This window comes from Geotrypetes seraphini, chromosome 4 (genome assembly GCF_902459505.1).
Source record: "Geotrypetes seraphini chromosome 4, aGeoSer1.1, whole genome shotgun sequence".
In the NCBI taxonomy this organism is placed as follows: Eukaryota; Metazoa; Chordata; class Amphibia; order Gymnophiona; family Dermophiidae; genus Geotrypetes; species Geotrypetes seraphini.
In genome coordinates, this window is record NC_047087.1 from 96,206,528 (window position 1) to 96,231,078 (window position 24,551).

A 24,551-nucleotide genomic window follows, 5' to 3' on the forward strand; every position below is an offset into this window, starting at 1 on the left:
TCCTGACTTGGCCAAAGAAACTGCCAAAAGAAGAAAGCTTTTGTTATCCTACAGACCTCAACTTAAGAATCTTGGAGCCAAGTTTGGCATGCTGTATCCGGCACGAATGAGAGTTACTTTCAACAACTCCACTAAAGACTATCTCAATCCTGCAGAGTTAGCTGATTTTATTGAATCTGTGAAACCAACTGATATTGACAAAGCTTAGGTGCTGTGTCCCTGACACATAAGATACTACTCACATCTCCTGTTCTACATGAGCTGCTCGGCTTGTAGTGTGTTTAAATTACTTATATTATGGCCACCTGTTGTTTTCCATGATATGGTAATGATGATGCTAGATGTTCTCTCAATTTTGAACTGTTGGAGCCTGCTGTTTAGGCTTATCTCACTTGTCAGCTTTCTGACCCACAGAACTTCACCACTGTTTAATGCAGTTTATTTTGTTATTGCAGTGCAAAATGAATGTTATTCGTGCAGACATTGATTATGTATTTTGTTTCAGGCGACCTATCATCAACTATCGGAATTCTAACATCCTGATGATATTGCTTTATTGTTTTGACCCAATATGCATTTCTTTTGCAATGTATAAATGTCACTAACCTTTTTCTCCCTAAACGTAAAAGGTTTCAACAATCCAGTAAAGAGGCTTAAAATTTTACGGTATACTGAAAGTTATAGCCCTGACATTATATTCTACCAGGAAACACACCTTAATGATGTTGAGGCATTAAAGATTGCCCCAAAATGGGCTTATGGCCCTTTATTTTCACCATCTTTGGGGAAAAAGAATGGTGTAATCACCTTGATAAGAAAGAGTGCAGATTTCAAAGTAATATCAACATCACATGATTTGGACGGCAGATGGCTCCGCGTCACTTTGGATATGGGAGGCTGTCTCATTCACACATACAATATATATGCTCCAAATCAAGACTGCCCGATGTTCTTTGAAGATTTAGCTAATGATATTAGTGGTAATGCCTCTCATCCAATTATAATAGGAGGTGATTTCAACTTGATTCTAAATACGGAAAAGGACAGGAAATCTAATTCTGTTTACCGGAAATCTAAAGCTTGGCACTGTTTGCAAGACTTGCTGTATCAACTGAAATTAGTGGATCCCTGGAGACTACAACACCAAAATGATGACGCATTCACCTTTTTCTCACCACCTCATGCGTCCTACTCAAGAATTGATTTCTTTCTGCTTAGCTACTCTTTATTACACAAAGTGGATTCTACTGACATTCAACCTTTATCTGTGTCAGACCATTCTTCTATTACACTAACTTTAAATGATATCACCCCTCCGAAACCACCAAGCTTATGGAGGTTTAACTCATCATTATTACAAGATTCAACTTTTAAGGAACATATTATTGAACATATCAATACTTATTTTACAGTTAACAAAGTCGAAGAGACTACATGGCAGATCACATGGGACGCGTTTAAATCTTATATAAGAGGGATAATAATATCTTATGTAGCCAAGAAAAAATCTGAACATAGACGTCAACTGAAAGCATTGGAAGTACAAATGTCAACCTTGGAATCCTGCCTCATAAATGATCGCTCTAACATCAAACTCCAAACTGACTTGAACAAATTACGCTATGAATATAATCTACAGTACAGTTCTGCTGCTGCATCTGAGGTGTTAATTCAGGCTGCACATTATTATGATACATCTAATAAGGCTGGTCACCAATTAGCACAATATCTAAAACTGAAACTGGAAAAAACAGCTATTCCAGCCATTAAAACGAATACCGATATGCTTATAACTTCAGACAAAGAAATATGCAATCAGTTTCATTGTTTTTATCGGGATTTATACACTTCGGAGATTCCGGCTGAATCGTCTATAAAAACATACCTTAACAACTTAATTGGGCCTAAATTAGACGAACAAGATGACGAGCTATTATCTGCCCCCCTGGACTTAGACAGTATTAAAGTTGCATTAAAAGCTATGGCCAAACACAAAGCTCCGGGACCGGACGGCTTCCCTGTGGAGTTCTATTTGTCCTTTCAAGATGAAATTCTGCCACATCTGCTGTCCTATTTGAATCATCTGATCAGCACAGGGGAGGCGATGGGCTCGTTCACGGAAGCCTTGATTATTGTTTTACCAAAACCTGACAAAGACCCATTACGAGTGGCTAATTATAGACCTTTATCATTGATAAATATTGACGCCAAGTTATATGCTAAGATCCTGGCGACCAGACTACAGATTATCTTACCAAAGTTAATCCACACTGATCAAAATGGATTTATGAAGGGGAGATTCGCTAGTGATAACTCTAGATTGTTCTCTCACATTATATCACAAATTTCGACCTCGGACTCACCATATGTGACAATTGCCTTGGATGCAGAAAAGGCGTTCGATAGGGTGGAGTGGTCGTTTATGTTCCAAGTACTATCGTGGTTTGGTTTTAAAAATTCATTTCTTCAAATGGTAAAAGTATTATACTCTCATCCATCAACGAGACTTCGTATCAACAACATCCTATCTGAAAAATTTTATCCATCTAGGGGCACGAGGCAGGGCTGTCCCTTGTCGCCGTTGTTGTTCAATTTGGCGCTGGAACCTTTGTTGATTGCCATTCGATCTAATGCTTCCATACAGGGATTTCAGCTATCTGACCTGAATTTAAAGTTGACAGCATATGCGGACGATGTCCAAATTTACACTCTCCTGGACTCTATTCCGACTGTTCTTGAGTCTATTGCTGTCTACTCTTCAGTCTCAGGATATAAACTCAATTTATCTAAATCAGAAGTTATGCCGCTTACAAGATTACCATGTGGTGAAGATATAAGGAATTTGGGCCTTAAATATGCCCCCTCTAAGATCAAATATCTGGGGATTTACTTTGGAACCACCATAGAGGAAACTCAAACATATAACATATCTTATATATTGGATATCATTACCAACACAACCTCCAGATGGTCACCCCTGAAACTATCATGGTGGGGACGTTTGGACTCCATCAAAATGGTCCTAGCGCCAAAAATAACATACATTTTATCTATGCTTCCATTTTTGTTTCCCTTAAATGTTTATAAGAAATTTGAGTCTGCATTGGTCAAATTCCTATGGAATGCCAAACCTCCTCGTATAGCATTGAGAAAACTTAAGTGCACCAAAGAAAATGGGGGAGTTAATTTCCCCAGCTTATACGATTACCATGTAGCCTTTTTGTGTAGACAGGGTTCACAATGGCTTCAAGACACGTCTGCCTTATACTCACCTGCCTGGTTGAAAATGGAAAGAGCCTTAGTACCTGAAGAAAATCTTGGTTACTTACCATTTGCTCACAAAGTCCGTTCAGTAAGCAGCAATATCATACTCTCATCTACTATAACTGCACTGTTGGAACTGGACGGTATTGCTCCAGTGCGTTGGAATGACACTACTAGCTCCCCTATATGGAGAAATCCATGCCTCCTAATTCAAGACCGCTATATTGAATGGAAGTCATGGCGCAGGAAAGGTATATGGTCCATTAGTCAATTATTAATAGACTCTAAATGTTTAGATTTTGAATCCCTATCCTGTATCTATGATTTGGAACCTTCTCATCAATATGAATGGATTCAATTGAAACATTGCCTTACTTCGTATCTTAAAAAATCTAATTTGTCAGATGTAACTCCTACCTTGTCTTGTTGGGCTACTCTCATTAGCTCTGGCAAGGGTCAAGCTTCGGCTTGGTATAAATTATTGCACAAGCATAAATTCATACCTCCTGTAGTGTTATATGACATTTGGGCTCAAGATGCTTCAACCCCAGTGGACCAGTCCGAATGGAGTGAAATATGGCTTACGTCTTTTAAAGCATTGAAATCCACTTCCATTTGGCACTCTGTCCTATTTCTATATCACCGAGCATATTGGACACCACTCAAACTTTCTAAACTAGGGCCCTCTATTTCAAATAAATGTTGGTCCTGTTTGTCTGACACAGGAACACTAGAACACATGATTTTTAGTTGTGCTCACCTATCAAAGTATTGGTCAGATGTATGGTCTACTATTAGTCAAATTTTGCATATAAATGACGCCATATCATTTGATATTGTCATATATGGTGCTAGTGTTTTAAAAACACATCATTTAGATAAATATGAAATTAGATTGCTTAAATGTTTACTCCTTATTGCAATTAAAACTATTTTGTCCCAATGGAAGGATTTTACATTGTTACACTATAATGTTTGGTGGAATACGGTGTGTCTGTTCTCTAAATACGAAAAGATAGCTGCAGATAAAACTAACTCTAACCACACATATCACAGAGTGTGGTCTCCTGTCTTGGACTATTGTTCATCTGAATAGTGCTATACCTGTATATTTCACAGTGATTTTTGACTTCTTTATGGTATAGGTTATGAAGATGTAACTCGAGGCTCATTAGGTCTTACTCTGTTTTCTGTTGCCATCGTATATTTCATCTGTGCGATCCATTGATCACTGATTGTTATACTGCAATGATAGACCTGTTGTCTTTTGTTTGCTGTTTTGTTATGTTTTAAAAAATTCAATAAAAACGATTGAACTTAAAAAAAAAAAAAAGAGACGGTGGACTACTCTTACTTTATAGATCATTTCTTTCTTTAAAATTATTAGATATGAGGGTGAATCAAAAATTAAAGGCAATTGTTAAATTACACAATAACCTGCACAGAGCTAGCGAAATGCAAAATATGTACTCTTACATTGCCTATTGGATAGTTCGTCCACTCACTTGTAGTCATGTAGCAGCCATGAGATCAGAAACATGGACGCTCCATTGCAAGATTGCACCATTGAAGAATGACATGCAGTAGTGCACTTTCTTTGGGCAGAGGGAGTAAAACCTGTGGAAATTCACTGTCAGATATTGACTCAGTATGAACATAGCACCATGAATCAATGAAAGGTTTATGAGTGGGTAAAAAGGTTTAAAGTGGGAAGAACAGGTGTAAACGTTGAAGGTCATTCTGGTCGCCCATCAACATCGCTAATTCCGCCTTACAACAACCTAATGAAACTAGCCTGGCAAATTCAGGAAAAGATTAGGATAGTAAGAAAGTCGTTTACACACACTTTGGAATACTACATTGAAATAGATTTTGTAAATGACAGTGTGAAAGAAGAAATACCAGCCGAAAGAAGGAGTTCTCTGCGGTCACCTCACAAGATGCCTCTAACCTACCGAGGAGACTCATAAAAATATTGTTGCTTAAATATCCGCCCTTTTATTATTCTAGAGCATGCTTCTTCTGGTTTTCTGTTATGGTTGACAGACTTTGTATATGTACGCAATAATTAAGTATGAATCTGAGTAGCTTTCTGCTTGCCCTTGTGACTTTCACCTTGCTACAATGATTTAATAAAAGTAGTGCCGTGGGAAGGGATGTGGCAACCTGCAGGACACATTAAAAGAACAGAGTATATATTTACGTTACAGAACTCTCCAAAGCAAAGGGCAATTCTTTCCCTGACTGGAAATCCTGCAGGAAAAGGTTTACGGTCAGTATTTGAAAGGTCTTGAGCTGTGCTCTTAATATTCTCCCCTTACTTTGCTTTTGCAGCTATGAATTTAAAGTGAAACCCAAAAACCCTCTGGGTGAAGGTCCGCCCAGCAACACCGTGGCATTTAGTACGGAATCAGGTAACTATTGCAATAAGTCTTTCAGAAAGTTGAGAAAAACAACAGATTGAAAAAGAATATTTGTTTTCTTTGGACATGGGAAAGCTAAGCAAAACTGAAGGTGGATTTTTCTATTTTGTACTAGATCATTAAGAAAAAGATCAAATTTTGAAAAATGATTCCAATTGCCTGTTTTATCACTTCACTGATTGTTAAATAAGGCCATAGTACATGATGGCAGATAAGGATCACAAAGTTCAATGTTGTCTGCCCTTTCCTGACATGTAGCTATTGTGGCCTGAAGGTTTACTCTCACATCCAAAGGATTCTTTATGATTATCCCCTGGCAATCTTGAATTTTCTTTTCTCGTTTAACAAAGATTCACTCCCTCACTGTGTTACTTCTCTGTTACTTGGTAGGAACAGAAACAAATGACTTCAATATGTGACACAACCCTGCCTTCCTTTCAAAGGACTGCGGTGTAGGAATATACACGCATTATAAAGGGCTCCTTATACTAAGCTACACTAAAAAGTGGCCTTAGCATATCCTTATGCAGGTCTTTCCCACATGCTAAGGCCATTTTTAGTTCAGCTAGAAAATGGCCAATTTTCCATTTTCGGAATTAATAGCCATGCACTAATATTGCCATTAAAGCATAGCCATTAACAAAAATTAGTGTGGGAGCACTTACTGACACCTAGTTTGTAAGTGGTCAGGCTCTGATTCTATAAAAGGCGCCTACCAAGTTAGGTGCCCAACTACATTTTTTTTAAATTAGTTAATTGGCGCCGATAATTGAACTTGCTATTAAAAACTGATTTAAAAACCATTTAAAAAAATGAATTAGCCAGTAGGCACCTACCTGCTCACAGTTGGTGTCTACACCGAGGTGCCTACACCAAAAGTAGGCGTGGTTAGGGGCTGAGTTAGACATGGATTGAGTTAGGCACCGGTAGGCATCTGTGTTAGGAAAAACCTGGCTTAATATACTAGCACCTAATATTATGACACCTACTAGCACCTAAGTCAATTTAGGCACCACTTGGTACAGTTCTAGAAATGACTCCGAACTTTGACAAGCGGTAGGCAGGGGCATAGTAAGGGGGTGGGGGGTGGACTGCCCCAGGCACCATCTTCACAGGAGTGCCAGTGCCTCTCCTCCTTTCTGCCCCTCCTCCCTTGCTTACCTCTTGAAATGTTTGCTGACATGAGCACCATCTTCCACTTGCTGCTCGCATCTGCTTTGGCTCCCTTTTGACATCACGTCCTGGTCACGGGAGTGTCGGGAGCAGCGCAGAGCATTCAGCGTGCCAGTCTGCACTAAAAAATGCTTTCATGGGGATGTATATGTGTTCTATGTTCTTTTCAGGTTCAGATATCTTAGATTTGATCCACACAAGAATAATCCCAAGATTAGGGATATGTGGTCATTTTAAAATGGCATGAAATAATATTAATTACATAATTTTGCATCATTACTTATGTGACACCAGCAGCTAAAAGAGGTTTATCATTATGATTTTTAAGCATTCGTTTTTAATAAAGTGCACACATTAAAGCACTTTAGTGCATCCTATTGAAACGCACACACTATAAAAATATAGTGCATACCAAAACCAAATGAACAAATTAAACAATATCCACAGGAAAATAAAATAATAGAATTATCAGATGTGATGTGACATAATGACATAAAGTAAAACTTATGTTTTCATGTACATCCCCACAAGAGATGCTGTTGATTCTCCAGAACACTCTTTTATATGAGCCTTCTGTATTGTATGTAGGTAGTCTAGAACAGGGGTAGGCAATTCTGGTCCTCAAGAGCCACAGGCAGGTCAGGTTTTCAGGATATGCAAAATGAATATACCGTAATTTTTGCTCCATAAGACGCACTTTTTTCCACCCAAAAGTGGGTGGAAATCTCAGTGCATCTTCTGAAGCGAAGGTGCAAAATTTGAATCCCCCACACAGTTTCAACACCCCCCCCCCCACGCACCAGCCGCACCACCTTGTTAAACACTGCCTGCCGGCCCACCCATACAATTGCAAACCCCTCCCCCCCGCCGCACCACCTTTCAGCACCGCTCGCCACTCCCCCGCGCCACAGCTGCACTACCTTTCAGCACCGTTCGCCGCCCCCCATACAATTACAAAAAACCCGCGCTGCAACCTTACTACCTTTTTTTAAAAACAAGCCCTTCCCCCCCTCCAATGTCATCGTCGCCTTACCTTTTTACAAGTCTGGTGGTCCAGCGTATGGCTCTGTATTTTTTCCGGGCAGCAGGTGCACAAGTCAGGAGCACGGCGGTCAGGCCCAAGCTTTACACGCTCCTGCTTGGGCCCGCGCTGCTTTCCGAATGGCTGGCTGCAATTCTCACAAGACTCACGAGAACTGCTGGCAGCCACTCGGAAAGCGGTGCAGACCCAAGTGGGAGCGTGTAAAGCTTGGGCCTGATGTCCGCGCTCCTGACTCGTGCACCTACTGCTCGGAAATAGTAAGGAGCCATCGAGGGAGGGAGGGAAGAATTTAAAAAGGTACGGGGTTAAAAAAAAATAAAGATACAGGGGGGTATGATTAAAAAGGTACAAGGGGGGTATGATTAAAGGTGCAAGGGGGTATGATTAAAAAGGTACAAGGGGGTATGATTAAGAAAGGAACTGGGGGTACATGAGGGATGATTTAAGATACTGGGAGCAAGTGGGGGAATGGGGATGATTTAAGGTACTGAGGGAGTACATGGGGGGTATGGGGCCTGCCTGCCTGTCACTAGGCCTGCCTGCTCTGTGCCCTGTCCCTGCCTACCACTAGACCACCAGAGGGGGGGGGACAGGGTAGAGCCTGGCAGGGAGGGGGGACAGGGTGCAGAGCCTGGCAAGGAGTGTGGAGTTGGGTGCAGAGCCTGACAGGGAGAATTTGGTTCAGAATGTTTTTATTCTTGTTTTCCTCCTCTAAATCTAGGTTGCATGTTACGGTCAGGTGCGTCTTATGGAGCGAAAAATATGGATTTGCATGCACTGTCTCCTTGAGATGCAAATCTATCTTATGCATATTTATTGTGGATATCCTGAAAACCTGACCTATCTGTGGCTCTCAAGGACCGGAATTGCCTATCCCTGGTCTGGAAGAAAGGCTGTGAAATGAGAAGTATCGATACACACTAATAACATTTTTGCTTCATTTCTATTATGTTATCTTTTTCATGTTATTTATGGTTTGTTTTGTTTCATTTATTTGAAACAAAACACAATGAAATAAAGAAATGTATATACATAACAGAAAATGGTTTTCAGTCTGGGACCCTCCTCTTCCAGTCCTCCTGTCACTCACCTCTGGACTTCTCTGACTTAACTTTTTTTTTTTTTTTTTTCTGAATATACCCCCTCCTTTACAAAGCCACGCTAGCGTTTTTAGTGCCAGCCACGGTGATAACAGCCCAGATGCTCATAGGAGTTCTGTGAGCGTTGGAGCTGTTATCGCAGCAGCCAGCACTAAAAACACTAGCACGGCTTTGTAAAGGAGGGGGTTATTTATTTGATTGAAACTTATGTTCCACACAATCTACGCATTAGCAATCTTGGCAGATAAATTTACAATAACACTAGAAAGTATTTAAAAAATAAAACCTATAACATAATAAAACTCCGAAATGAAAACAAAATAAATTCATGGAGCAAAGATTATATATTCCCTAAAAAAGAAAAAGCAAAACAAAACAAAATATATTCAATGCTAAGAGAGTCTTTTACTAGAGATTAGTTTGTTATCTGCAGCAAGGTCCATATGAATAAAATGGGTCCTATGGCAGATAACATGCGCTAACCTTTAGTAAATTTGTCACTGTTGATCACAAGCACAGTTTTAACATCTTATTGAAGTAGTCATGTTCTGAATCCTCCAATGAACAACAAACATAAGAATAGCCTTACTGGGTCAGACCAATGGTCCATCAAGCCCAGTAGCCCGTTCTCACGGTGGCCAATACAGGGCACTAGTAAATTCTGAAATAAATTTGCTGTTGTATTGGCAGTCACGGTAACTTCACCAACATAGGGGTAACATGATCTCAACAAGCATCCCCGGTTCATAACATGGTTGCTCAATTCTCAACAACTGTACGAGCTCTTGAAGATGAAGGAAAGCCACATAACAAAGCAAAACGGCGCCATATTTCAAAATGGCATCAGCATGCAATTTTAAGTTTGGATATTTGTGCGCCATGTAGAAAATTCAGGAGTTAATGCTTCCATGTCCTTTCTCTGCCCATGATATACCTTCTCCAAAAAATACCTACCGCACAAGTTAGCACATGCAAATAGGCAAATTGTTGTAAAATACAAGTGGTAGCTTGTTTTTCATGCACTAAGCATTCATTAAAGCTGAATGCCCTTTGGTAAAAGAGTCTCTTAAGTTTGAACCTGAGCAACAGAAAGTTAAATGTCTCACCCTAGGTCGCAAGGAGCAGTAGTGGGATTCGCTGGTTCTCAGATTGCTGTTCTAATCACCAGACTCCTCCTCCTTTCTCTCCTGTGCATACATACTGTACCAAGGTGTCATGGCTTCCATGGCAGGCTCAAAGTGGGATGAGGTTGCTAACACCATCTCAAGGCAATAGAGGTTGAGTGGTTTGACCAAGCCTACTAGGAGCCATCAAGTGGAAAAGAGAGATAAGAAAATAATGTGATTTAAAAGCATACATTTCATAATAGTGATAAGACTATGACTCTCACACTAATGTGTCAGTGCAATAGAATGTGTGATTGGCTCTAATAGGGCCACAAAACTTGTCTTTGGGGTTACAACCTAGATGGGCTCTCCATAGGTGTATCATTATTCTGTACCTCCAGGGGGGGGTCACAGTATTATTTGGCTGCAATCATGGGGTCACAGTCACATAAGGTTTGAGGAGCACTAGTTCTCATCCAATGGGATTCTATTGAATTATAATGTTTTGCTTATATTTTCCTTTCAGCGGATCCCAGAGTGAGTGAGTTTATTTCAGGTAAGCTCTTTGCATCTATATGTTCTTCAACTCGAAAATCTTTTTTTTTATGCTCAATAGCCAAGTTTTACTCTTATGGGTCATGACCCTCTCCTGTGTACGCAGACTATTAAATCATGCATAATTGATGATCTCACTAGTTCCCACATGTATGCCACATCCGGAGGGTTTGTGTCAGTCTAAATACCTGGAGAAAAATAATATTGCAGATGAGGGCAATGCACTAGCATAATGCTAGCGATCTACGAACACTTATGCACCTAAGCATTCATTCATAAAGCTAGTGTTCTAAGCATACCTATGTGCATAATCATTCTGTCATAATGCTATGTTAAGCTATTTTGATAACTCTTACCATGGCTCTGTGCTAATCTGTATAAGAGGGGCATAATCAAAATATATGTCTAAGTCCGATTTGGGCATATGGTGCTAGACACCCAAAGTCCACAGTGGGAAAATGCCCATTTTCGAAAAATACATCTAGAATTTTTATTATTTTTGAAAATAGTCTATCTGGACGTCCAGGCTATTGTTCGTCTAGACCGCCAGGACGTCTATGTTTATACTACATTTTCGATCAAAATTTCATTCAAATCCCAAACGCCCAGAACAAGACCATTTGGAAATAGGAGGGGCCAATTTTGTAATGAACTTTCCACCCAGACATGGAAATAGAGCAGTGGGGCACCTTAGAGGGCACTGCTGTGAACTTCACAAAAAGTGTGCCAGATAAACATCTCACAGAACTCCCTTATAGGTTATGGTGAGCCCCCCCAAACCCACTATACCCAACTGTCTACAACCCCAATAGCCCTTATGGCTTCTAGGCGGTGAAAAGAGTTTTTAAATTAAATTTGAAACTGACTATTATATCATTCTATTTTAATTTTTGATTGTTAGTGTACACATCTCCCTCCAAATCCGCGGATTCAGTTATTTGCAATTTTTTTTATTTTTAAATTAAAGCTGTATTCCGGACCTTCCCCACCTCCCTCCCACTTTCCCCTGGAATCCCTTAAGCCTTACCTGGTAGTCTAGCGGGTTTTCGGGGCAGGAGCGATCTTCCTACGCTCCTGACCCGTGCAGATCACTCAGGAAATGGGAGCTCACGGCAGCCATTTTCTATGAGTGATCTGCACGGGGCAGAAGCGTAGGAAGATCGCTCCTGCCCCGAAAACCCGCTAGACCACCAGGTAAGGCTTAAGGGATTCCAGGGGAAAGTGGGAGGGAGGTGGGGAAGGTCCGGAATACAGCTTTAATTCCGGGGTAAGCATTTTTTTTTAATGTTCGCGGGCTGGCTCTGCCCGTAACCCCCACGAATATTGAGGGAGATGTGTATAACCATTTTGTGTTCATGACTATTTGCACAAATAGTATTATACAGTGGAACCTTGGTTTACGAGCATAATTCGTTCCAAAAGCATGCTCGTAAACCAATTTACTCATATATCAAAGCGCTGCTCCGCACACACACACCCGACATCCGGCATCCCCCCTGCTCGCGTTGCCCCCGCCCATCCCCCCCCCCCACTCGTCGCGATTTGGCATCCCCCACTCACCCATCCAAACACCCATATTCTCTTACCCCTATCTGGCACCGGCACCAGCACCAACGCACAGGACATGCCTGTGTGCTACTGGCCTCGATGTCAGGTAGTCGAGGCCAATAGCACACTAGACTTCAAGAGACGATGGGACAAGCAGATGGGGTCACTACAGAGGTATAATAGAGGATAGTTTCTCGAGGGTGGGAGGGATCTTGATTGGGCAGACTTGTTGGGCCACCGGCCCTTTTCTGCCATCATATTCTAAGGAAGAGAGAAGATCTTCAGGCACCGGCAACGGCATGTCCTGTGTGTTGGTGCTGGTGCCGGTGCCAGATAGGGGTAAGAGAATGTGTTTGGGTGGGTGGGTAAGTGGGGGATGCTGGATCGCGGGGGGGGGGTGCTCGTAAATCGAGTCAAGCTCGGTTTCTGAGGCGCAGATTTTGCGAATGTTTTGCTCATCTTGCAAACACTCGCTAACAGCGGCACTTGTAAACCAAGATTTGACTGTACACTAGTTTAATACCTCATTGTGCAAGGTTTATAACAAGTGAATAAATAAAATCAAACTAGCATTTCTTAAAAGTATTAATTGAAAGAAAAGGCTTCATGTTTTTAACTCTTCTTGTGTAGGAGGAAAGGATGCCATATGGACTGAATTCCCCTTTAAGTCAGATGGGTTTTCAGAATGCAAAGGAAAACAGTATGTGAAGAGGACCTGGTATAAGAAATTTGTTGGAATACAGCTATGTAACTCTCTAAGATATAAGATTTACCTCAGTGACTCACTCACAGGTAAGGCCATTCTAAAAAAAAGTACCTGAATGGTTGCTTCTAGGCAAGTGCCCTGCTAAGATCACAAGGATATGTGTACAGCTACATCCTAATTCTGTGGGCAAACTGGCTGGTGTCATGATGTCAGCCACTAGTATGGTGAGACTAGTCAGCACACCTAGAGAATGACACGAGGACAAATTTGTCCCCGTAGGAATTCAATTTCCCTGTCCCGTCCCCGTGAGTTTTGTCCCTGTTCCTGCCCCATTCCTGTAAGTTTTGCCTTAACTGCACAAGCCTCGAACACGTATGATTTTAAAGTGTTTGAGGCTTGTGCAGATGAGGATGGAGCTTGCAGGAATAGAGCAAGGGCAGGAAAAGAACTCATGGGGATGGGACGGGAAAATGAGTTCCCACGGTGACAGGAAAAATTTGTCCTTGTGTCATTCTCTAAGCAGACCCAGGTTAGATTGCTGGCAATAGGTAGTGTTTCTTAGATTGTGAGGCCTATGGCTCTGCTGCTATTACATTTTCTGTCCTTGAGAAGAAGCAGAAAGATTTAGGGGAGTGATTACAAAGGTTCTAAAAAAGTCAGGCTTTTACCATACCTTAATATACCACAGGAGTGAATAACTTGTTGTAACTCAGTACTACAAGTTAGGCAATCCTGCGGTATATGAATAACATTACTTATGAACAACTTCATAAGCAACATTATTCTATAGTCCCAGGAGAATCAGGCTGCATGGCTGTGGCCTACTGGTCAAAATCACAGAGAGCTGCTTCCCTAATTCTCCCTACCAATCACAAATTCCACTCCCAAAAACACCCCCCCTATATGTGCCTCCTTCCAAAAGAACCCCCCAACCCCCCCCCCCCCTCCAAATCAAGACCCACTCCATTCTTGATCTCTACCCAAAAGTCCCACAATTCATAACCCTCCCAATTAAAGACCTCCTACATATAGAAGGCCCCCAATCAGCAATTGCCACCCTACCTAGGATTACCAGATGACCAGATTTCCCAGGACATGTCCTCTTTTATGAGGACTCTGTCGGCAGTCCAGTCGGCTTTTAAAATTTACAACTTATGTCCAGGGAAACCGGACATCTAGTAACCCTACACTCGTGCATCTATCCAGAGTCGTCCTCCTTCCCCACCATGCACCTGTCTGGAGTCCTCCTCCCTCTCCCACTCCTTGCAGAATCCTATGTTTGCTCACCCAGTGCTGCTGTAACTTTTCGTGCTGTTGGTGCATGAGTGAACTAAGCACGCTGCCTTAATCAACTCAGAAGCTTTCTTTCTGCAGGGGAAAAGCTTCTGGGTTGACGAAGGCAGCGTGTTTAGCTCACTAATGCTGCCAATGGCACTACGAGTTTACAGCAGTGCTGCCATACAAACACCGGATCCCGGTGGTAAGAAAGATGCTGGACTGCAGGGATGGAGAGTAGAGGAAAGGAAAGATGCCCTAGATCTGCAGGGAATAAAGGAAGGGGCAAATAGAGATACCACAGGAGGAGGGGAAGGGAAAGACAGAGATATCAGGCCACTGGATGGGGAAGAGGGGGCGGTTAAGAAGAAAGAGATGTCCAACCAGGGAAAGGAAGGAGGGAGGGATTCCAAAGGCAGGGGGAGGGGAAGGGAAAGACAGATAGATGCCAGACCACAAAGTAGAGGTAAAGGGAAAGGAAGGAGAGTAGAGAGATGCCAGATTGTGGGAAGGACAGGAGAAAGATCCCACACCATAGGAGGGGGAAAGATTGAAGACAGATGTCAGACCACAGGAGAGGGGAAGGAGGAAATGGTAGAGATGGAGGGGTGGTGAAGGAGAAGGGGAGAGCAAGGGAGCAGATAGTGCATAGGTATGGGAGGAGTGGGGAAGGTAAGAAAATGGAAGAAATGCTGTTTATAGATAGATGGAAATAGGGGAGAAGATGGTACACATGGATAGATGGGAAGGGAAGACATGGAAAAGTAGATAGATTTGAGGAGGAAGCAGAAAAATGGAAGAAAGTTGAATGTTGAAAGTTAATGCCAAAAATGGATGTAGGGCAAAAAATAAAGGAGAGAAAAACAGCAAACGGATAAGAAGGCACCAGTAGATACATAGTTAAGAGCACAGACAGAAGGAAGTGCAACCAGAGACTGGGAAAAGATGAATAGAAAAATAAAATCACCAGATAACAAAAGGTAGGAAAAATTATTTTATTTTCAATTTAGTGATTGAAATGTGTCAGTTTTCAGAATTTACATCTGCTGTCTATATTTTGCACTGTTCAGGAAGAAAAATATTTATTTGCATTTCTCTGGTGTTGTACTGCACACAGAGCCTGGCATTTTGGGACTTTGTTTCTAGTATTAGGACTTTTAGTTTGTGGTCCTGTATATGCACAGGGTTTTCAGGGTTCTGCATGTGTGACAAGGCCAGGTGTACTGGTAGGAATGAATGTCATGGAGCATTATTGGTGTCATGGCCCCAAATCGGAAGATATTTGTTGGCAATCTGTCTTGGTTTTGGAAGGCCCCAAGCTTGGGGCCACATATGGAGGGCCTCTGGCGCATGTGCAGATGTTGACGTGATGCACTTAAGCGTGATGTCATCACAGACATGTGCGGAGGCCCTCTAGATGTGGCCTGGAGCTCGGGGAAAGAAATAGAAGTTCTCAAAAATTAAAACCTACATTTCCCTCTCTTAGCAGCAAAAACAGAACCTTCAGGAGATTTAGTCATTCTTTTGTGTTTAAATTAACCAAATTCTGGAATGCTTTACTGCTTACACTAAGAAGTTGAGGTCCCTTTGCTTTATTCCAAAAAGCTCTGAAAACCTTCTTGTTTGCTAAACACTTTGGAAACTAACTAATCTGGTCTCCTTTTCTTTGTCAAGTTTATGCACAGTATTATGAATTACATTACTGTTAACCAAGTCAAGCTCCTTTTGGTTGATGACCCAGTCTATAAAGTTTAGTTTTAGTTTAACACGAGGTTTGTGTGTGTGGGGGAGGGGGCGGCGGGACCAGGGGTAGAATGGTGCATGGCTGGGGTGAGGCATAGTGTCCTCTTTTTTTTATAAGATGAAATCTGGTAACCCTACCCATACCTACCTAGTGGGGGGTCAGACAGTAATGAAACCTAGTCATTCCTGCCCTTGCCAGCAAGAGAGTTGAGAATGATGCTAGTGATCCTTAGCTGTAGTCTTGTAGAACTACAGCCGAATCAAATTGCGATATAAGCTTCTAGGTGGGAGTCTTGAATTGGGAGGATGCTAGAATCTTGAGTGAGAGTCTTGATATGGAGGGAGACATGTCCAGGTGGGAAGTCTTAAATGGGGGGATTCTTTGGAAGTGCTGCTCATTGTGTCTTTGGCCAACCCCTTGAAGAAGCATCTAGGAGCATTGGTCCACAGCTTTATGGCCCAATGCTCCTGAGTCAGAAAAGTAATGTCAGCATTTTGCCTGGATTAACACAGCAAACTGTATTATTGAATCTACATACTAATGAGCTGTTTTACATGCATTGTGCATGATTTGCATCTCAGTAGATAACTCATGGTAACTTAAAGGACCATGTGTTACAGTAATATAACTTGTGTTAGTGTCCTTTAACATGCATTAAGGAGCAACTAACACGCGTTACAAGTAGAGAATGACACAGTGATAGAATTTGTCACCACCCCGTGGATAACCGCAGGAAATCATCTTGTGTCATTCTTTAGTGTCTATCTCAACCTCAGTCCTTCTACACCAGCATTCTTCAGTGCAAAGCTTGAGGGTCAGTGGCTGTGCCCATTCATATTCTTGGCAAGACTATCTTATTTTAAAGGAAATTTAAATACTTAAGTGGGGCATAATCAAAATTTCAAAATATCCAAAAACCTTCCTAAGTCGGCACTTGGATATCCTAACAGTAGGGATGTCCAAGTGCCAATAATCAAAACAAACTTTCTGGACCTTCAGCAGCATTTCAAGCTGCTGTGCGTCCACAGCTCAAAGGAGTGTGTTGGGAGGTGTATTATGGGCGGGCTTCCACCTGTACATCCTGAAGCAATAATTGAAGCTTTTCCAGCTCATTCTAGGCAGAACTTACACACTGGGACTTAGACCAAAGTAAAACAGGTCTAAATGCCCCAAAGGCGAACAAACTGACAAGATGACCACTGAAGGGGTTAAGGCAAGACCTCCCCTTACTCCCCCAGAGGTCACCACCCAGAAATGGGAGAGGGGGTAGGAAAACAGAACATTGAGGGCTTGCCATCAGCTGATTGAGGCAGAGAAATCCCCATCAGTTGATCCAGTTTTGGGGATTCCTGCTGGCTCAGCTGAAGGGGATTGCCCCTGCCAGGATCAGCTGGAGCTCCAACATTCCTGCCCCCACCCCCACACATCACTGCACACCACCCAATTTCAGGCAACAATGCCCTCCACACCCCCGAACCTTGCACTGTAAAATAAGCAGAAGGGAAGCCCACTCCCACCAGCCTACAAAGCCGTGTTCTGCGAATGACGGGCCTTCCCCCTCCCAATACATCTAGATTTTGAGCCAATCAGAGCTTTAAGCCCATTCCACTGCATCCTAAAATGCAATAGGAGGGGGAAGGCCTGTCTTTCACAGCACACGGGGGCACTTTTGCCTGAAGTCAGGTGGTGTCCAGTGATGGGGGGGAGGGGTGCTGCCTGAATTCAGGTGATATGGAGGGGGCGGATGTTGGGGGGTCAGGGGAAGGGCTCCAGCTAATCCAAGAGGGGAAAATCCCTTCAGCTGAGCCAGCAGGAATCCCTGAAGCTGGCTCAGCTGATGGGGATTTCTCTGCTGTGATCAGACAAGGTAGTTGTTGGGTAAGTCTACAAAACTTACTTTTGTGCATTTTTCACATGGACGTTCTTATTTTTGAAAATGGCCAAAAAAGGTAGACATCCTAAGGACCAAAACTTATACCTAGGTCATTTTCAAAAATAAAAGATAGATGTCTGCAAGCTTTGAAAGTGGACATTTTTTTCTCCTGGGTTTGTGGACATCCTGCCCAAAATGTCCAACCTTACTCTAATCTTTGAGAATGACTGAATTTGTACTTGGCAAGTTTTCACTGTGATGTTCTTCACGTTCTACTTCCAGGGAAATTTTACAACGTAGGAGATCAGAGAGGACATGGAGAAGACCACTGCCAATTTGTAGACTCATTTTTAGATGGCCGGACAGGTCAGCATCTGTTGCCAGACCAGTTACCAACCAGAAAAGGTGCGTACATAAAATAACCAGTTGTTTTTAGTTTTGCTACACCAGCATAAAAGTATGAAAACAGCATAGGTAAGAACTTTGACCCTCATGTATACAGTATGAAATTTGGTTGCTGTTAACAAGTCAGGGTGGTATTGCCTCTTTCAACCAAAGCTATTTTGTGTCTTAAGTAGTCAAAGTGTTCTTACTAAACCTATCGATTTATTAGAGAGCACCTAGAAGTTTACATAAGTGCTAAGAAACTATTCTTTTTCATTTAATCCTGTTGGAAAGACATACATTTTTGTTTTCATGCATGGTGAAAGAAGTTATTGCTAAGACAATAGGGATGTACATTTGTTAGAGTGCATTGGGTTCATTAGTGCATCTTAAAAAATTTACCCCCTTTTATCAAGCTGCGCTGCCAAGCAGTGCAAGATAAATGCCAAGCCACCCATTCTATTCTTATGAGCAACTCAACATTTAGTTCAAGCTGCTTGGCAGTGCAGCTTGATAAAAAGGAGGGGGAGGGGTTAATGCACACTACTTTTATTTAACACCTATTAACTTACCCTCCCCCCTCTTTTTATGAAGCCGCGTTAGGCTTTTTTATCACTGGTTGCAGTGGTATTTGCTCCGACGCTCAAAGATTTCCTATGAGCATTGGCGCTAATACCGCCACGGCCGGTGATAAAAAGCCTAACACGACTTCATAAAACGGGGCCTTAGAAATTTAGCAGCTTTGAAGTTGATTAGCACACATTAAAAGGTTTTGATTATAATGAGTATGCAAAAGGAACCAGATAAAAGTCCAAAAATCTGGAAAGAAACCCCCATGAATCAAAAGTGTATTGAAAAAGTGTGCCCTGTGCCTATTCCTATGAGGCAGCATTTTACAAGGAACAATATGAACTGTCAGGTGATCAAGCCACACTCCTGGTGCTTTTTAATGTGCAGTGTCAGGAAGCACCTTTTTGGCTGGAGGTTGCCAAACAACCTATCTTCTGCCCCTTCCCACCTCCCCAAGATCTCTACCTGCGCATGCTCTAAAGCAGTGTTTCTCAACTTAGTCCTGGAGTACTCCCTTGCCAGTCAGGTTTTCAGGATATCCATAATGAATATGCATGAAAGAAATTTGCATATAATAGTGGCAGTGTATGCAAATCAAGTTTATGCATATTCATTGTGGATATCCTGAAACCTGACTGGCAAGGGGGTAATCCAGGACCAAATTGAGAAACACTACTTTATAGCAGAGGTATCCAACCTTGGCTCTCACCAGGTTGGGGTTTCAGGATTTCCCAAATGAATACACATGAGATCTATTTGTATACAATGGAAGCAATGCATGCAAATAGATCTCATGCAAATGTATTGGGGAAATCCTGAAAACTAAATGGGATTGCCGCCCTCAAGGACAGACGTTGGATAACCCTGCTTTATAGGGTAAAATATTGGTCATGACCCCTATTCTGTTGTCACTGGGCCATATAACTGCTGCAGAGGGCACAGTAAAAGGGACAAATGGGACAAGGGGGCTCATTTTCAAAGCAGCTCTTTCATAGTGCTTTTCACTTTAATTATTGTAACTGACTTCCAATATTTGCAAAAGTGAGTTAAAAATCCAGAATCTGAGCTGGAAATAAAAAAACAGGAGTGAATGATTTTTAGTTAATTACTGTATTTTCTTTTATTATCTCCATGTTAAATATCTGGATCCCTAGTTGTGAGTTTTAGTATATTTTAACAGTATTATATATTGCTGAAGTGATACCAACAAAACTATTTGTACTTGGGTTTTCAATATTTGGATGGGGGGGTTTCTTTGTTACAACATGCATTTCTGTATATGTTTTCTTTATTTGGATGGCTATTGTTATAGTTCAATAAACAAATAATAATAATCATAAGATTATCCACCCCATTCTTATTATTCAGAAATCAATCCAAATTATTTTTTTCTTGTTATAGGGTTTCCAGAGAATGCCATGTAGTAGTTTTCTCATAACCAATATTAGTTCTAGGTTATTTTAAACCCCTCTCCCCCACACACTTTACAAAACCGTGCAAGAGGTTTTTAGCACCGGCCCGTGCACTGAATGCTCTGCACTGCTTCGACGTTCATAGGAACTGTAAGACCGTTGGAGCAGTACAGAGTATTCAGCATGCCGGCCAGTTTTGTAAAAGGGGAGGTTGGGGGTAATCTGCTAATTGTATTGGGGTGCAATATTTGCCACGGCACCCCTTTAGAATAAAATGGATCCTGCAACAGACAACACACACTGACCTTTAGTTTAAGTTTTTTTAAGTTTTATTAGGATTTTATATACCGCCTATCAAGGTTATCTAAGCGGTTTTACAATCAGGTACTCAAGCATTTTCCCTGTCTGTCCCGGTGGGCTCACAACCTATCTAACGTACCTGGGGCTATGGAGGATTAAGTGACTTGCCCAGGATCACAAGGAGCAGCGTGGGGTTTGAACCCACAACCCCAGGGTGCTGAGGCTGTAGCTTCAACTGTAACTGACCACTCCCCCCCCCCCCTTTTAACTTTTTATGATGTTTTATGCATTAATATTGTAGTTCTGTTGATTATCTGTCTTGCCTTCATTTGAAAGTATGGGTTCATTTTACTGAGGCATGGTAAAGTTTGGCACTTACAGCATACCAATTGCAAAGTTAGTAACTGTTAGGGATGATCCCAGGATCTTCTCACACTGTTATTGTTTTTTCTGTACAAGTGTTAATGCTGCAGATGCACTTTCTATTTAGGAGACAGTCCCTGCTCATAACCTCCCATTTCCACCCCATAACAGGGTATGCAGTTAGTAAATGAATTAGCACTCATGTCAACACATGTTATCAGAACTCTGCACTGTTACTACACACTAATTTACACTGCTTAGCACATGTAAATAAACTGGTGGGGGGGTCCTTCAGTTTTGTATTTCACTCTTCAGTTCTTCAGTAGGGAGAAACTTACAGAGGTTATATATAAATAAAGGTTCTCAATCTCAGGCAGAAAGCCAAAAGATCAGTCTCATCTTATGGCTCACATCTTAGCTAGAAAGCCAAGAAAAAAAAGCATGTAGTTTTTTGAAAAATTTCATTATGAATCTATGTAATTCAAGACTAAAACCTTTCAGAAATTACTCATTGTACTAAATTTAAGACTTCAGCAAGAAACTGGAGCTAACTTTGAAAGAACCAGTCATGTTAAGAATGGAATAAACCAGGACATTAAATTATGATGCACTGTGGGAGCCTTCAACATATTCTGTTCACATCAGTTCATGACCAAATGAAAAATGTAATGTAATGTAATTTATTTCTTATATACCGCTACATCCGTTAGGTTCTAAGCGGTTTACAGAAAATATACATTAAGATTAGAAATAAGAAAGGTACTTGAAAAATTCCCTTACATAACATACAGAACAAGCCATTGGGATGTAGGAGGGGTCAGCATTTATACCAGATTGGCCACAGACATCCCAGCAGAACAGTGGGGCACCATAAAGGGCACTATAGTAAACTTCTCATATAAGTTCCCCTTATGGCATATGGTGAACCCACCAAAACTCACTGGACATCGTATACCACCCTAATAGCCTCACATATAGGTACAGTAGGATTGGGGTGGATTTTGGAAGGCTCACACCTTCCATCAAAACTGTAGTGTAGTGGTGGGGATATGGACATAAGTTGTTTGGGCCTAAATTTTTGGGATATGGGCAAGGTGACCATACGTCCAGTTTTCAATGGGACAGTCCCGTTTTCGGACCGACCGTCCTGTTGTTCCAACCCACCACTTCGGGACACCGAAATGTCCTGTTTTCAGGGACAGCGTCCCAAAGCTGTGCACGGGGACACCAGGTCAGGTGATCATATTCCCTCTCTGCCGCGCTGATTCAAACCCTGGTCTGCCGCCGCTGCTTCTTCCTATGTCTTCCCTTGCCTTTGTCCCTCTCCTGAAGCCTGCCTGCCTACCTCCTTCTCTTCCTCTAGTGCCTGATTCAAACCCACCCCCACCCGTCCATGTACCGCTGCAGCCTGCCTCGCCGATTCAAACCCTGGTCCACCGCCGCTGCTTCTTGCCTTCTTCCCGACGTCAAAATTGACGTCGGGAAGAAGGCAAAAAGCAGCAGTGGCAGACCAGGGTTTCAATCAGCGTGGCATGGAGGCAGGATGCGGCGGTGCATGGACGGGCGAGCGGTTTGAAAGCGCGGGGGGGGGGGAGTTGAATCAGGCACTGGAGGGAGGGAAGGAGGTAGGCAGACAGGCAGGCTTCGGGGGAGGGACAAAGGCAAGGGAAGACATAGGAAGGAGGCACTGGGGGCACTATGGACATTGAAAGGAGGCACTGGGGGCACTAAGGACACAGGCACTGGGGGCACTATGGACATGGAAAGGAGGCACTGAGGGCACTAAAGACACAGGACAGAGGCACTGGGGGGTACTATGGACATGGGAAGGAGGCACTATGGATATAGGAAGGAAAGAGGGAGGGAATAGAAAGGGACAATTGTTGGGCCTGAGTGCAGAAAGAAAGAAATGAAAGAAAGGATACACAGACAGAAAGAAATTCAACCAGACTCATGAAATCACCAGACAGCAAAGGTAGGAAAATGATTTTATTTTCAATTTAGTGATCAAAACGTGTCAGTTTTGAGAATTTATATCTGCTGTCTATATTTTGCACTATATTTGTCTATTTTTCTATAGTTACTGAAGTGACATTGCATATTTTAAAGTCATTTGCCTTGACATCTTTGAAAACCCCCCCAAATATAAAAAATTAACATTTTCTCTGCGTATAGTGTGCATTGTAGTTTTTTTAATTTTAAGGTTACCATTATGAATTAATAAGATATTATGTGTACATGAAAAATGAATGGAAGAAATTAGGGGCGGGGTTGGGGTGGGGCTAGGGTGTGATGGGGCAGGGCTAGGGCAGGACTGACAATTAATAGATGCCCCCTTTTGATGAAAAAATAAATGGTCACGTTAGATATGGGCCTATGTCCCTGTCTTTATGGTTGACCACATTGCCCACTCGGCTGCTCCAGGAACCTGCTTGCTGCTCTAATTGGACTAGCCTTAATATCTGAAGCTGTCATATAGGCAGGTATGTACTGTTTCATTCAAATCTTTCAGGGGTGGGGGTCAGTGACCACTGGGAGATGTGCAGGGGTCATGTTTACATCCATCCAGTCATCTGATCAGTTTTGAGCAACTTTTTTGGACTTATTCTTTATTAAAACAGGTCTAGTCCCATTCATCCAGATTGTGTTCTGGATGTATTCTTAAATGTTTATGGCAAAAAAATGTCCAAGTAATAAGCTCACTTTAGTCCTGTCCACACAATACCTGTAACACGCTCTCTTGATATTTAGACAAACTACTGATCAACAGCACAGATATCTGTCTAGAATATACCGTAAGTTTCAAAAATAGCAAATTGGAAGGGTATGACAAGAAAACCATCTATATGACACATTTTGAATGTTTATCTATTTTTGAAAATGAGCCCCATGTTTCTGGATTTTCAGGAGGCATTTGCCAAAGTTCCTCATAAGAGACTCCTGAAAAAATTAAAAAGTCATGAGATAGGAGGCAGTGTCCTATGGTTAAAATATAGAAGATGGAGAAGAACTAGTTAGTTCCTTATCATCTGCTCCAGACCATTCTCAACAAGCAGGTATATGCCCTCCTACTAGCAGATGGGGAGACCGAGAACGACAAGTGGCGTCACATTAATCACATCACATTAATTAAATCCTGTGCTGTCCTGAGTCCCCCAGTATTGCTCAATCTCAGCAGATGATAGATGAGTGCCTGTGTCGTCCTGGGGTGGCCCTTTTGATTGTTTGAAAGAAAAGAAAAAAAAAAAACTATATTCATTGCAGACTTTGGCTGCCAGTTTTTGTTTGGTTTCTGGAAACATGATACAGGGTACTATTTTTATTTAGCCTGTCTTATGTGGCAGCTATACCTTTCTGGCTGGGCTGGTCCTTCCGCCCTCCACCTCCCTCTCCTTGGGGCACTGTGTGCCTCAGTCACCTCTCCCTTGCTCCAGAGAGGGGCTCCTTGAGAGCCCCCTTTCCAGGTGTGAACTGTGAACAAAAAACTGGTGCATAGGAAAAAAACCTAACATTTAACATAATCAGGCAGTCAAGGGGCGATTTCAGACAGCTGGAGCGAAGGAAGGCACATGGTCTCCACACTGGTTCAATAATGATGGCTCCTTTGGGAAAAGTGCACTGCTGCACAGAATATGGTGTCAATCAGTACTGGCTTGTGCTGGGTGCATGAGGAGGCGTCCCTTGAGTTGGGGGGAGGTCTGTCACTGTTGTGG

General features: G+C 42.1%; 1 protein-coding gene across 50 annotated transcripts in view; it reads left to right on the forward strand.

The window, feature by feature from the left end:
- The window catches only part of ABI3BP (ABI family member 3 binding protein), a 433,553-nt gene that overhangs the window by 397,658 nt on the left and 11,344 nt on the right, over positions 1-24,551 (forward strand). For all 50 annotated transcript variants that reach the window (XM_033942670.1, XM_033942663.1, XM_033942658.1 and 47 more), the window contains 4 exons: positions 5,599-5,678; positions 10,635-10,664; positions 12,842-13,003; positions 18,092-18,214. In XM_033942670.1, coding sequence (XP_033798561.1) covers positions 5,599-5,678; positions 10,635-10,664; positions 12,842-13,003; positions 18,092-18,214 — 395 coding nt within the window. The remainder of the gene's footprint in view (positions 1-5,598; positions 5,679-10,634; positions 10,665-12,841; positions 13,004-18,091; positions 18,215-24,551) is intronic.